The sequence below is a fragment of the Ruditapes philippinarum genome, unplaced genomic scaffold, assembly GCF_026571515.1.
Source record: "Ruditapes philippinarum isolate M1 unplaced genomic scaffold, ASM2657151v2 ctg966_1_1_1_1, whole genome shotgun sequence".
Taxonomy (NCBI): domain Eukaryota; kingdom Metazoa; phylum Mollusca; class Bivalvia; order Venerida; family Veneridae; genus Ruditapes; species Ruditapes philippinarum.
In genome coordinates this window covers 41565-57419 of record NW_026855524.1, presented here as the reverse complement: position 1 = coordinate 57419, position 15855 = coordinate 41565, and the positions used below count along the sequence as shown (strand labels likewise).

Here is a 15855-nt window from a genome sequence, read left to right as displayed (position 1 = left end):
TGCATCAGCATCACATTACTATGCTCAAGGCTGCTGTGCTCGACATAGGCATCTGCATGGTCACCATGAAAAGCAGTGCATCAGTATGTCAACTTTATTTCAGGTGACCATTCAGATGATGGTCATGCATTGCTGTAACTTTCTGCTGATGCTGTGGTTCAAAGCTAATGCAGGCTGTCCAGCATCCCTAAAATTCCTAAAAAAGTGAAAAATTCGAAGGGAATTCCTAAAAATGCCCTATTTTTTTCACTGAAATTCCTATTTATTTTTATCTTTTGTTATAAACATACTTATAACTAGTAACCCTGTCAAAATAATCACGGACATAACTAAGTCAACCATGTTTTGAACATGGTCAAAAAATGATTTGCCAACTCAAAATTGATGACATTGAAATGGTTTCGTTTCAACTAAAAGTTACTTTGACTATGTCAGTAACATTGCTATTTCATAATCAAAGCAGTTGTTGATAATCATGTGGACAGTTAACAGCAAAAACACTACCATATCATGGTCCTGAAACTCAAATCATAACCATAAGAGTCCACTTATTCTGGAATATTTTGACACTGTTTTGCCAACTCCAGATATCTTGAATTTTATGTTTGTTCATTGTATCCAAATTTCTGAAGTGGTCCATTTATATCATATCATTTTTGAAAATGATCATTATGAAGCTGTTGTAACACAATCTTAATTAAAAACATGTACATTTGTATAAATAGTTGTCAAAAATTAATGTACAATTTGTTTACTCACAACTCTTTTATTTAAATCTGCATAATATCAAAACAACTTTTTAAAGTACTGAATGGGTTAGCATAGACTTTGAAAAATTAATTCTTTCCCTCATACTTATTTATCCTTTTAGTATCTTTGTAGGAGAAATTGCTTTTTTTGCCACAAAGTTATTAATTTCATTCAGTTCTTGTTCTTTTATTCATATGGTCCCATTTAGGAAAAGGCAGACTCATATAATTAGTCACACTCAAAATAATTTATCAGTTCAGTAATATAAAGCTCATTTCCAATTACAATGTTCACACATTTTTGCAATTATGTGATCTAGATAAACTGCAATTAAATGGTCTGTGTGATGAACTTTTTTGATGTGCAATTCTTTGTGTTGATTATAGATGCTTCCCATTTATTCAAATGACTGTTCTAAGGCAAATGCCTTTTTACTTTTTACCTACATTTACAAAAAATTTCATTTGTCCATATTCAAAAGCTGCATTATGCAAGAATTTCACTGTATAAGAATTCCTTTTAGACACTTGTGGTTATAAAAAAATTAACATTCCCAAAACATAGGTAGAACATGTTCTTTTTGACATGTTCAGCCATTTTAAAAAATATGGTTTGAACATGATTTGACTATGACCATTTCCGCAGGGGAGGCAGTTGACCAGTGAGTCCACACTGGTAGCACCTTTGCTCAAACTAAACTAGAGCATTATTTGTGAGTTACTTATGTGTCAAATATGCAAAGGTTAGCCCACATCATGGTATTTTGGGACCTTAGTTTATTTAGTCATAAAATTGCAAATTTTAGCCCTAAAATTTCTATTATGTACCCTAAAATTCCTAATTTTAGCCCTAAAATTTCTGAAATATTACCCTAAAATTCGCCCTAATTTTATGTCGGAAGGTGCTGGACAGCCTGCTAATGGTTTCCTTCACTTATACGGTAGACATTTTATTGTAGAAACAGCATGTGTAAAAGTAAGAATAATTAACATTTTTATAAGCATTGGTAAGTTTAACAATTCAAGTTGAAAACTCCTATTTTTTTGCCTCAAAATGGTCCAAAAACTCCTATATTTCCTGCTAAAATATTCCTATATTCCTCCTATAATTTGGATAAGACCTGGTTGACAGCCTGTATATTATATCAATGGAAAGCAGCTGAGTGTGGTAATTGTCATACTATGATCATCAATTTGTATTTCAACACTGTGCTAATTATGATATTTAAAATTGCAGGAAAAAATAAAAAGAACTTTACAAAAAAACAAGGATGTGTTTGGTAAACACAATTTTTTGTGTGTGTGTGTGAGATTATTGATATTATACCATAGTCAAAACAAAAAATCAATAAACTTAAGGGACAATTCTAAAAATATTCGATAAGTCATTAAATGTTTGTGCTGATGTTTTGTTGTTGTTGTTTTTTTTGACACAAGTTGAAAATTGCAAAATTTTACTATGTCAAGGGCAATAACTCTAACAATGCTAAAAATATCCAGGTGCACAACTACACATTCTGATCAACATTCCTGTAAAGTTTCATGACTCTAGGTCAAATACTTTTTGAGTTACGTGCAACACAAGTTGAAAATTGCAAAATTTTACTAAGTCAAGGGCGATAACTCTAAAAATACTAAAAATATCCAGACGAAAATATCCAGGTGCACAACTACACATGCTGATCAACATTCCTGTACAGTTTCATGACTCTAGGTCAAATACTTTTTGAGTTTAATATGTGCGACACAAAAGAGAAAGGACAAACGAACGGACGGACGGACAGACAAGGGTAAATCTAAATGCCCGCCACTAAAGTGGGGGCACAAAAACTCTAATAATGAAAAACTTTAAATTTAAAACAGTTGTAGTGGCATATCTGCCATAATAAACATATCTGCCATAATAAACTACTCAAACTTGTGTACTTATATACATGTTAAGAAGTATATTTTTGTGCAGAACCAATTATTTCTACAATGACAACTGTTATAATCTTTCTTTTTTAATAAGTGCAGTTCACTTGCTCAAAAAACCGACGTATAACAACTAAGCTCCCATTGGGACTCTGAACATACACCATATCTTAAAGAAGGCTTAAACACAAGTCCTGTGTATGATAAATTCCTGAACATCATTGATGATCATAACCTCGTACAAATGGTCAATGAAAGTACACGAAATGACAATATTCTTGATCTATTGCTCATTTCAAACCACACTCTTGTTAACAATGTCAAGGTCATACCTGGCATATCAGATCATGACATCATATCCACAGAAATATCTTCTAGGCCTACCCTCCTCAAACAAAAACCTCGTACTTGCACCTTGTATAAAAAGGCAAATTGGACTGAGTTGAAAACCTTCATTAAAACCTCAACATCTGAAATACTTCAAAAAGCTGAATCTTTGTCTGTTGAAGAACTTTGGTCGCAGTTCAAACACACACTTGAGGATGGCATATCAAAATTCATACCCACTAAAAGAATTACAGCTAAACCATCTTTGCCCTGGATAACAAAATCCATTAAAAAATTAATTCATAAAAGAGATCAGCTCTATAAAAATATTAAAAAACCAAAAACAAATAAAAATAAATCTGATCATGATCAATGGCTAAAATTTAAAAATTTGAAATCGCAAATAAAAGCTAGAATTAAACAATCATATGAAGCTTACTTAGAAAACATCCTGAACCTTGCAGATGATGATGATGAAACTAATACACAAAGTAAAGTTTGTACCAAAAAACTATACTCACTTATAAAAAACTCTAAACAAGATTCACAAAGTGTGTCTCCATTAAAAGATCAAAAGTCAGGTTCTCTCAAAATTAATAGATCAAAAGTCAGGTTCTCTCAAAATTAATAACACTGAAAAAGCAAACATTCTTAACAAACAATTTCAATCAGTTTTCTCACCAATTATACCACTCACACTTAAAGATCAATGTATACAAAAACTGAGACTCATGGATCCCAGAAAGTATTGTCAGTACCCACAAATGAATGACATCATCATCGGTAGGGCAGGTGTACTAAAGCTCCTCGCCAACCTCAATGCCAACAAAGCTGCCGGCCCTGACAACATTAGACCAATTGTCCTGAAGGAGCTGAGAGAAGAGATTGCTGACATCGTTGCAGTTCTTTTCCAAAAATCCCTGACCACCGGTAATATTCCCAATGACTGGACCCGTGCAAACGTATGCCCTGTCTACAAAAAAGGTGATACAAGTGATCCAGCAAACTATCGCCCAATTTCCCTTACATGCAGTCTCTGTAAAACACTCGAACATATAGTTGCCTCTCAACTATCCTCTCACTTTACCACCCACAACATACTCTTTGATCTTCAGCATGGATTCAGAGAAAGACGATCATGTGAGACACAACTCATTGAACTTACTGATTACTTTGTGAACAACCTTTCAAATGGCAAACAAACAGATCTCATACTTCTTGACTTCTCCAAAGCTTTCGATAAAGTAAACCATCTTAAACTCTTAGATACCCTGCAAGAACATGGTGTTTGTCCTCAAATTCTAAACTGGATACAGTCATTCCTTATTGGCCGTAGACAGACAGTAGCTGTGGATAGTGACTGCTCATCTGAAGTCCCAGTTACCTCTGGAGTGCCCCAAGGCTCGGTCCTAGGGCCCTCTGTTTCCTTCTATATATCAACAAGTTACCATCTTCTGTCCTCAAATCCCAAGTCAGATTATTTGCAGACGACACTGCTGTATACCTAACCATCAATTCCTCCTCAGACCCCCCAACTCTCCAACATGATCTAGACAATATGGTTCTGTGGGAGAAGCAGTGGGACATGGAGTTTAACCCTTCAAAATGCCAAGTCATCCATATCACCAAAAATAAGACCATAATTAAACACAAATATATGCTCCATGGCCAAATCCTAGAGTCTGTTACAAATGCTAAATATCTCGGACTAGATCTATCTGCTGACCTTAAATTTAATACACATATATCTCGAATAACTTCCAATGCAAACAGATCCCTTGGCTTTATTAAAAGAAATGTCATCACTGAAATGAGAAAGTAAAAGAACTAGCATACAAGTCCCTGGTCCGCCCACAGGTTGAATATGCCTCATCTATTTGGTCTCCTTATACTAAAACCAATATTGACAAAGTTGAGATGATCCAGAGACGCGCAATAAGATGGGTTAAAAGGGATTACTCCCCTCACTCTAGTGTCACAGCCATGCAGGAAGAACTGGGCTGGCGATCCCTTGAACATCGCAGACTGGACTGTAGACTGATAATGTTTTATAAGATATACCATAACCTAGTTGCAATTAATCTCCCAACTTATGTTCAAACCCCACATAGATTAACCAGACATATGCATCCCTTATCCCTACGTCAAATACAGGTATCCTCTGACTACCATAAGTACTCTTTCTTCCCTCATAGCATTATACTATGGAATAAACTTCCTAGTAACATTGCCACCCTGCCCAACCTGAGTCAGTTCAAACAGGCAGTGGTGGGTTTGCAGTACTAGTCTTACTCCCAGTGTTTTTAAACTATTTTATCTCTTATCATCTTGTTTCACTATTAACATTTTAACCATGACTAGAATACATTTTCAGTCTCACCTTCCAAGCATGTCAATGTTTGGACTTTTCTTTTTAGCTTTTCTCTTCACCTTTTACTAACAATCCGACGTGCACTAAATTCCTGCCTTTAACACTCGTAAGAGGGGTTGGCAGTATCCAGAGATAGATAGATAGATAAAAAAATCTTATTGTTTAAATTAAAAAAATTCAGGACGCTAAATTCTTAAGGGCGCTTTTTAGTGATACCGGGATTTTTAAATGTTCCTAGTTCGGATTTAGTGATAATTACTACTACCTAAAATTAGCTTGTGCATTTTCATTAACTACCTAAAATGGAAAGTGACTAGCTAAAATTAAGAACATAACTATTTGGTGTTGTTCGTGACTAAAAGCAGGGTCTTTCAAATGGATTTTTTTTTTCATTTTATTTGAAAGACCCTGCTATATGATGGTTGAACCTTGAGGGAAACTTTTTTGTGGTGTTGCAGGATTGACAATTTCCAACTTATTACTAAAATTTTGAATATGTAATGAAGCACAGACAAAACCAACACCAACAAATTTATTAGCAGATTTGACTGGCAGCAATATTTTGTTACAACAATAGAGCTTGCGAAAAAATGGCCGAATTATTTTGGGGTCGATTTGGTTGGGGTCGAAACGTCCTGTTTCCACTAAAAGAGAGACCCCACTAAAATTAAGAAAATTCTCAGCGCTAATTTTCCTTCTTTTTATTTGTAAAAAAATGCTTAAATTTCCAATAAGAGTACTCTACCTTAAGATGGCGTTGACAGTTTGACTTTAAATACAAATTATTTTTAAAATTTATTTTTGTTTACACCGGAAGTTTACTGCTAGGTCCTACTAAATCCCGTTAGGCGTGTCGATACGGAGTGTAGACGAGAATTATACATAGTTTTGGCAGCGTTCGTCTGTGTGCATATAAAAAGAATAAAAGTTATAATATGTCACAAGTACGAGAAGTTATAGAACTTTTAACAAAAGTTTGTGAAGACAACGGCACAGTGCCGATAAAAGCTGAATGTTTTAGAGCAGCAAAGTTTGATAAATGTGAAACGGTAATCCAAATTTATCAAAAAATTATGATCGAGTCACTATGAATTTATGTAAATTATTAGAGTTTATTTATTGGTCAATCCATTGACTGTTACAATTTTTCTTAGTTTCTTTTACATGAAATGAAAGATGGTCATATCAGTTGCTAGAAAGACCAGTAATAGTACAAATTAAAAGAAAATGTTAGAAATTGGAGTGGTTTCCACTTGCTGACAGACAAAATTTGACAAATTTAAACTGTATGATAGTCATAGAGAAAAAGTAAGAGAAAAGCAGCAGGGGATAATCCGCAAGGTTAGTGCTGCTCTTGGTGGTTATCACCAGAGTCTGGGAGAGATACCGGCTAAATGGTACACCCGCCATGCAGGAGGCATGCTGGTGGTTGGCAAAAGGTCACAACATCAGCTCGGGATCAGTTTTTGGGCGTTCAGGCATGTCATACAAGGTTTTCTACAGCAACTTCACTTTGAAATGACCTTGCTTATGCTGGTGGTTCTGCAGACCATAAGTAGAAGGTTGCATGAAGGTAATTTGCGGTCGAGAAGACCTTGCATACGTATCCCCTTGATCATCAACATCACCAGGCCCTTTTGGAATGGACCATGTAGCATAAACAGTGAACCATGCAAAAATGGAGACACATTCTGTTCACTGATGAGTTCAGGTTCTGCTTAGAGTTCACATATAGCCTTTTATAGGCATGCTAGAGTCTGGAGAAGACAAGGTTAGCGGTTTCAGGCTGCAAATATTGCTGAGCGTGACAGCTACGGAGGTAGGTCAGTTATCATGTGGGAAGGCATCAGCTGGGATGGACTAAAGGACCTGGTTTTGCTAGATAAAGGAACATTGACAGGTCAGTGATACATAGACGACATCTTAGACAACCATGTTAGGTTGTATGCTTGAGCAGTTGGCGATCAGTTCATTCTAATGGACGATAATGCTCCTCCCCATAGGGCCAGGGTGGTCCAGGACTACCAAGAGAGGGAGTCTATTGAGTGCATGGACTGGCCAGCTCACTCACCTAACTTAAATCCAATAGAACACATGTGGAATGAGCTGCAAGTTAGAATTTCAGCTCGTCAGCTGCAACCCAGAACCATCCAGGAGCTAAGAGCCATGTTGGTCCAAAAATGGGCAGCAATACCCGTTAGACTGATCAGAAACCTAATAGGAAGTATGAGAAGGCACTGCCAAGCTGTCATTGAGAGTTATGGGTCACACACATGGTATTAAGTCTAAAACTGTAAACAAAAAATCCAATTTAACAAATTTGGAAAACACACTGCATGTTCTGAAATCTTCAAAGAGGGGGATCATCCACTTCTCTAGCACAAAATCAGTGTAAAACTCATTTTATAAGGTTAAATTCATCCTTCAGCTGAATTGATAAAGCTGTAAATCAACATTTAAAACCTTTTGCACGGCATTTATAAATAAATTCCCAAAAAATATTCACACTCAAACATATGGTGCTTTAGCTAAGCAAAAGTTGAGTAGTATATGTATTTACTGTGCTTCAGTCTCTTTCATGTCTGTTTTTTTGTGATTGCTTTCTTATTTATTACTTTTAAAACTTTTGAACTTACTTAGATATATCTTTTGGAAATAGTAATTAAATTTCTTGAATGTTTAACACTTAAATAGTATTGTTTTGTTTTTTAATGATAATAACCACCTGCCCTAATTTCCATGTCTTTTTGCCAGTTACACAATAGCTTTCATATGATCTATATAAATAAAGATTGCTGAATCCACAAGTAGTTGAAAATCTGTTGCCTTGAAAAAATTGTAAATTCCTGATAAATAAAAAATTGATTCTTTGATGGAAAAAATCCCTATTGCATGATAATACAACTTGATAAGTTACAATAATCTTAACTTTATGAAATTTAATGCTTTTGTTATGTTTATTATCATATTAAAATTGTCTGCATTCAATCTTTCAGACTTCATCTTTATGGAGGCTTCTGTTTGAATTGACATATATTTTGAAGTATGGACAGTTAGAAGACTTTATTAAAGATTTTATTGATCAACTCAAGAAAGGTAATATTTGTCTTGTTCAAAGCTTGACTATACATAGTATCTACTCTGACATCAGCATCAATGTCCTTGTCCAGATTTCAGGTTAAAGTTTTTTACTATAATTTTGTATTTCTTAATGGATCTACTTCAGGCTTCGAATATCTATCTTTTTATCACCAACATACGATGTGATAAGGCTCATAACACAAGCACACATATTTCCAGACCTCCTTGAACTTATATTTTTTCTTTAAAAATTGTTTTTTGTTTTTCAGATTAGATTTTAAAAAAAACAACAACAACATTTTGTATCATCTGTAGAAAATCTTTATTAATTGCCACATAAATTTCATTCTTTGTTAGATTTTAACATTCATGTTGAATAATAGAGAGAAATTAACTCTTTTAATCTTAACAAAGAAATTTTAGCATTCATTTGGCAATTAAAGCTTGAAAAATCATTCAAAATGACTATGTATGTCACATAAACTCTGGATCTTTTTAAAATGACAGTTTGTGTATTGGTGTTTCGGTATTAAACATTAAAATTCAATTTAGATAATAATTATTATCCTAACATAAGAAAAAATCAGGAAAGATTAATTCCCTCTGAATACATGTGTGATTTGTCAGCCATGAAATTTAAGTTAAAAAAAAGAAATCATTTGTAAAGTGCAAAATTATTATGAATTCTATATTACAAGAGAAACAATAAAAGTGGAACAAACAATCAACACAGGATAAGTTTTAAGGTTTATTTAATGATGCTAACCGACGTTTCGACTCTTACGAGTCTTCATCAGGGTTATAAAAAAAAAAATTCTATATTGTCACTATACATGTAGGTGCCAAAATCAGAATATTTCCCATTCAGACAAATGGTTCTTTTTCTTTTCTTCTTCCTGATTAGTATTTTATACAGGCATTATGTCTGTGTTTTATGTGTTTTAATTTGTTGGTGTTTTTTTTAAGTTATTTGGGGTTACTTAGATTAACTACTTTACCAGTTCCTTACAATACTGTCAGTGTCATATTGCTTGTAAGACAACAATCAAAATTTTGAAAAGTAGCCACTATTTACTGAAGTTTACCATGAGAAATTAGTCATTACAAATAAAAACGTTTACTCTTAAATGTTTAAACATTGTTTATTTTCACAGATGATATGGTAATATACACAAAATGTTTTATGCAAGACCAAGGATACTTTAGTAAAGAGTTTTCTACTTTACCAAATGATATGAGTTCTGGCAGTAGGGAAGTTTTACTTGCAATTGGTTGGCTATTATCATCAAAAAAAGTCATAGAAAAGTTTGTAGATCTGCAGTCTTCACCACTTGATCAAGAATATCCTACACAAGAGTCGGTTAGTAGCTTTATATGTTAATATTGCTATGTTCATTTGAAAATTGATGAGCTAGTGGAATGAGCTTTAAAAAAAATGTGTTTTGTTTATCCCTGAGAAATTTTATTTTTATAATAGATTTAAGTTTTGTTTCTGTTTATTTTTGAAATGCTATGTTTAATTGCTATGTACATTTCAAAAAAGGATGAACTTACTAGTGGAATGAGCTTTAAATAACAGCTGTTATTTACCAGAGAAATTTTATTCTAATAATAGATTGAAGTTTTGTTTCAATTAATTATGGAAATGATTTGTTTAGCAAATATTGCTATGTACATTTAAAAATTTATGACAAAAAATATAATAGGAAAAAATCTCTAAATGAATTTATTCTTAAACAATCAAGACATTTCTGATGTAAATTTGTGGTAAACTGTCTTATACATTATGCTATCTTGCAGTGTGGATACAAAAACTTTATTTTTTTGTTTATTTGAATAGTATTATACCTATTTTAAGTATTGATCACCCTAGTTACAGATAGTGACAGAACAAAAGTTACATCATAGTGGTGAACTTCCAGCAGCACAGAAAGCTCAACAACTTCAGTTCCTAAATGGTCGTCTGTCTCTCAGTCTGAAAACATTATATTCTCTGTACCATGAGGAAACCAGGCTACTACACAAGGTATTATAATGCTGTTTTCTATTTACATATTCTGTATAACGATGACAACATCACCACAAAATTATAAAAGTAACCTAACATAATTATGATAAAAACATGCTCCCATAGTGATTTGGTTTATATACAGAATTTATTTTACTTTGATTGTGTATCCGTTCCTGGAACCAACCAGTACTGAGCAATGGGTGTAAAGTTTCTTGCTCAAGGAAACAACGACTTGCCCCTGACGGGGTTTGAACCCATGCGGCTAGCGATCGTGAGATTACTAGTCCGACGCTTCAACCACTCGGCCATGCCGCCACAAGTGATTTAAATGACCTTGGAAGAAATTCTATTAAGATATATTCATATTTATGATGTCGTTTTTATTTTGAACTTCTGGTCTTACTTTATTAGTATATTTAAAAGTCACATACTGGTGTGAAGAAAGACTTCAGAATTTTGTGTTTGTTATCTTGATATTTATTATTTATTTAACTTTCTTCCTTCTTAAGTTGGATATAAAATAATCAGGAAAAGTATTTTTGTAGTGAATTGCAATCATGAAATATGTGTTCAGTAGTACTTCTGTAGGGATTTATCCAGGATTAGTAACAGAATGCAGAGAAAGACATTTAAATGTGTCCATTTGTCAAGGCTATATTAAAATGGTAACCTGGACTATGCATATTTGTGTTAGAAGTGCAACAGAACAAGTGAAATATTGACCATTTCATTACCTATCAATATTTTATATAGAACCATGTCAAACATATGATTGGTAATAACTGCAGGCAAGAAAACTTGAATAGAGGAACCTTTTAAACTGTATCCTCAAACCAATAAAGATTATCAAATACTTGGTAATATCTACACATTTATTTAAGAGAACTAACATTAGGACAAAACTGTGGTAAAAGCAACCATTTGTTTAGAGATACTAACTGACTCATTTATATATATACATGAAGTACGGCTTTTATAAGTTAATGAAAAGGAATGAGATTTTGTATGAAATTTTCACAATGTTATTAACAGGTACATGAAAGCACTCTTGGAGTTGGTACATCAACACATTCACCTCATCTCTCTATGATGGAAGTATACCTTCTGAGACATCCTGAACACAGCTGAAGAAGGTTAGATTTACTATAAGGACTATTTTGTTATTTATAGTCTTCCTTTTACCTTCACTATTTAAAGAATAGTGCTGAAGTTCATTTACAAATTTCAGCAGGTTTAAGCTTGATTTTTCTTTATTTTTTTTTACCACAGTGATACTGATAACTTTTTGGAGTTAGCTTGTTTTAATGCTATGAGCGTTATTCTGCAAAATCATTATTTTATGATGGGGCACTTAATTTTCATGGGTTTTGTGTAAAGGTCAGTATCCAGTAAAATTTCATTTTGTCTACTGTAAGATTATTTAGAACTACATTAGACTCTATTAGCTGTTCACTTTTGAAGAAGAAAAAAATACTATTTACAAATTTAAGAACCCACAAAAACGTCCTTTTCATGACCAGGAAATTAAATTAGTTCACATTAGCATACAAAGTACATCTTTTTAATTTTAATTGATTTATGCTATTTTATAATTAGTGAAGATACGTTTTTGTATTTAGTGTATAAAGCAACTAGAGAAGGACAATAGAAGATTAGAAAGGTTATTGCAATGGAAGGAACATGAACATGTGTTTTGGAAATGGATGGTAAGCTATTGTGTGTTTGTATTGTATGGTTAAAATTTAAACCCTAATTTTGTAGTTTTAGGCTCACATTAATGAGTAACATGTTTAATTATAAATATAGACTGATAATGATGTTTTATCTATAGCTTAATGACTAATAATATTTGAAATGGAAGTATTACTATAGGTCAGTGTGGATCTTTTGAAATAATCTAAATTTAATTTATCTAAAATATTCCGGTATTTGTTTGTAGGAGTAGGAATATATTTATGATATCTGGTTACTTATATATTTATGATATCTGGTTACTTTCATTCTTCTGTTTAATGATAATATAGTGTTTTGATATTGTAGTCTCATGTCTGTGTCAACTGATAGGCCCAAATGAAAGCCAGTTGAATCTATGATACCTGCATAAAGTTGTCAGGGTTAATGTTTACAACTCCATAAGTATTTTTTTCTTTCTTTATTACCACATATGCTCAACCCTTTACCATACACAGGAGAGTGTTCTTCAGTTGAAAATGGAAGAAGTTTCACATCATGAGGATCAGGGCAGAGATCAAAGAATGGTACATTATAATATACCTGGAGATTTACTATCATCAGTCAGCATGTCCCGTCGCAATCTCGAATCAAACATCATGAAGTTTGAGCCTATTATCACACAACTTGAAGAAATCTGGGAAACAAAGGTAAATGTGACAAAATATGGTAAAGAAGATCAACAAGGAAAGGAATATGAATATGAACATTTTTCTTGTAAACATATTTAAGTCACACATACAATTGTCAGTTATTTATGATTGTCCTGTTATTTCCTGTATATTTGAAAATACTTCTTATAATACTGGCATTATTCAATTTGGTTTGCTTTAACTCAACTTGGTCTAGCTGAATTTGTCTAAATAGAGGTGCTCCACTGAGGTACAAAAATTTAATTTTGTAATTCTCACATCATCTAGCTGGAGCACTTAAAATGAAAAAAAATATGCAAAACGTAATTAGAAGTACACTCCAGATTAATTTAAAATCTTTTGGTTACAACTAAATATACCCATGTGACCAATGCAGACCAAGATAAGGTGTCTGTGCAATCTGACCATGGTCTGCACTGTTCACTATTCAGTCTGTAGTCATTTTGAAAATTTACCTAAACATTTACAGTGAATGTTTTTGTCCAGATTAAAAGATTGACACGTCAGTATAAGATATTTAGTGTGGTAAGGGTTAAGCTGGAAAACTTAATTTTCTTCTCCCTGTAAAGCAGTGATCAGTGCATTGTTATCATATTATGTGTAGTAAAATATTTAGTCCTTTTTAGCTCGACTATTCGATAAGAATAAGTAGAGCTATTGCAGTCACCCGAGCGTCGGCGTCGGCGTAACCACTTATGTTAAAGTTTTTGTAATAGTTCAAATATTTTCAAAGTCCATAGACATATGGCTTTGAAACTTTGCACACTTGTTCACCATCATGACCCCAACCTGTAGACAGGAGGAGGTAACTCTATCAAGCATTTTGACAGAATTATGCCCCTTTTTCTACTTAGAATTTACGTTAAAGTTTTTGTAATAGTTCAAATATTTTCAAAGTCCATTGACATATGGCTTTGAAACTTTGCACACTTGTTCACCATCATGACCCCAACCTGTAGACAAGAGGAGGTAACTGTATCAAGCATTTTGACAGAATTATGTCCCTTTTTCGACTTAGAATTTACGTTAAAGTTTTTGTAATAGTTCAAATATTTTCAAAGTCCATTGACATATGGCTTTGAAACTTTGCACACTTGTTCAACATCATGACCCCAACCTGTAGACAGGAGGAGGTAACTCTATCAAGCATTTTGACAGAATTATGCCCCTTTTTCGACTTAGAATTTACGTTAAAGTTTTTGTAATAGTTCAAATATTTTCAAAGTCCATTGACATATGGCTTTGAAACTTTGCACACTTGTTCACCATCATGACCCCAACCTGTAAACAGGAGGAGGTAACTGTATCAAGCATTTTGACAGAATTATGCCCCTTTTTCGACTTAGAATTTACGTTAAAGTTTTTGTAATAGTTCAAATATTTTCAAAGTCCATTGACATATGGCTTTGAAACTTTGCACACTTGTTCACCATCATGACCCCAACCTGTAAACAGGAGGAGGTAACTGTATCAAGCATTTTTTTTACTATCAAGCACTAAGAATAGTCGAGCGTTGCTGTCCTACCGACAGCTCTTGTTATTTCTTCTGAAAAATGACAAAAAATATGGTAACAATTATGTAAAGATTTTCATCTTTCAGTGTAGGGGAATTGAAGCAAGGTAGATTGTGATTATTTAATGTTTCCAGCCTACATATTTATAATTTTTAGCTCGACTATTCAATAAGAATAAGTAGAGCTATTGTTGTTAGCCGAGCGTCTGCGTCGGCGTAACCACTTATGTTAAAGTTTTTGTAATACCACAAATATTTTCAAAGTCCATTGACATATGGCTTTGAAACTTTGCACACTTGTTCACCATCATGACCCCAACCTGTAGACAAGAGGAGGTAACTATATCAAGCATTTTGACAGAATTATGCCCCCTTTTCGACTTAGAATTTACGTTAAAGTTTTTGTAATACCTCAAATATTTTCAAAGTCCATTGACATATGGCTTTGAAACTTTGCACACTTGTTCACCATCATGACCCCAACCTATAGACAGGAGGAGGTAACTGTATCAAGCATTTTGACAGAATTGTACCCCTTTTCTGACTTAGAATTTACGTTAAAGTTTGCATACCACCTCAGATATTTTCATATACTATTGACATCTGGCTTTGAAACAAGTTGAAATTTTATACTCTTCTTTTAGAGCATAATAGGACTCTCTTCAAGGCCTTTAACAGTAACATGGATTTAAAGGAAAATATGGCCCTTTTGTTAACTTAGAAAATTTTACATTATCAAGGCTCTTTTACTTTCAAGCACTAAGAATAGTCGAGCGTTGCTGTCCTACCGACAGCTCTTGTTACTTTGAGATAAATACATGTATTGGTTATAATCATTTGACTTATTGTTTTGAAATAAAAAAAAGAGGGTTTATCATAATGATTATTATTTAAATGATATATCTGTCTCAGATGAAATATTTTTAGACTGACACTGTTTATTTTGATAATTTTAATTGAACTGTTGTAACATTTATTGAATGCATAAAATATATTTAAATGAAGTTGAATAAGGTAATATTATCAAGGTATATTTTTCAGCAACATGATATAACCATTGGCCAAAAACAGAGAATAGAAGCTGCAGTGAATACAGAGATACAAGCATGTAAACAGTCTTTACAGGAAGATAATGAGTTAAAAAATGGGCTACCTTTATATAGAAACACTCGTCTTTTATTTGTAAAACCTTCGGTAAAGAAATCATCAAATATTCAAATCCCCAATTCAAATAATATGAGCACAGATGGAATATGCGATCCAGTAGATCTTCAGTCAGAAATAACTAATATTCAAGCATATGTAAATCAACTTGAGTGTGAATTACAGAGGAAAGAGCGTTACTATAGAGAACGTTTGGATAAGATGGCCTCAGATATACCTGGTGCTATATGTATACAACCTGCTTCTTTAACAAAATAGCTCTTTCTAATTTTGTGTTGAGAATAGACTACTTGTACATTGTATTTTTTCTATGATATATTGAAATAAAACATTTACAGGTA

The 15855-nt window shown here is 33.2% G+C and overlaps 2 protein-coding genes across 5 annotated transcripts in view; one reads left to right on the top strand and one right to left on the bottom strand.

The window, feature by feature from the left end:
- LOC132743613 (UPF0696 protein C11orf68 homolog) overlaps window positions 1-6213 on the bottom strand; it is a 22361-nt gene extending 16148 nt beyond the window's left edge. For 2 of the 4 annotated variants that reach the window (XM_060732148.1, XM_060732150.1), the window contains exon 1: window positions 6107-6201. The gene's annotated coding sequence lies outside the window, so the exon portion shown is untranslated. Of the gene's footprint in view, window positions 1-6102 lie in introns of all 4 variants that reach the window. The other 2 variants (XM_060732149.1, XM_060732151.1) reach the window with 2 other exon arrangements.
- Window positions 6181-15855, top strand: LOC132743614 (tubulin epsilon and delta complex protein 1-like). Its single transcript, XM_060732152.1, is given in 9 exon segments — window positions 6181-6410; window positions 8358-8457; window positions 9597-9802; window positions 10316-10468; window positions 11486-11578; window positions 11581-11586; window positions 12073-12159; window positions 12643-12834; window positions 15392-15855. Coding segments are annotated over 9 exon segments (1332 nt in total). The 5' UTR covers window positions 6181-6296; the 3' UTR covers window positions 15773-15855.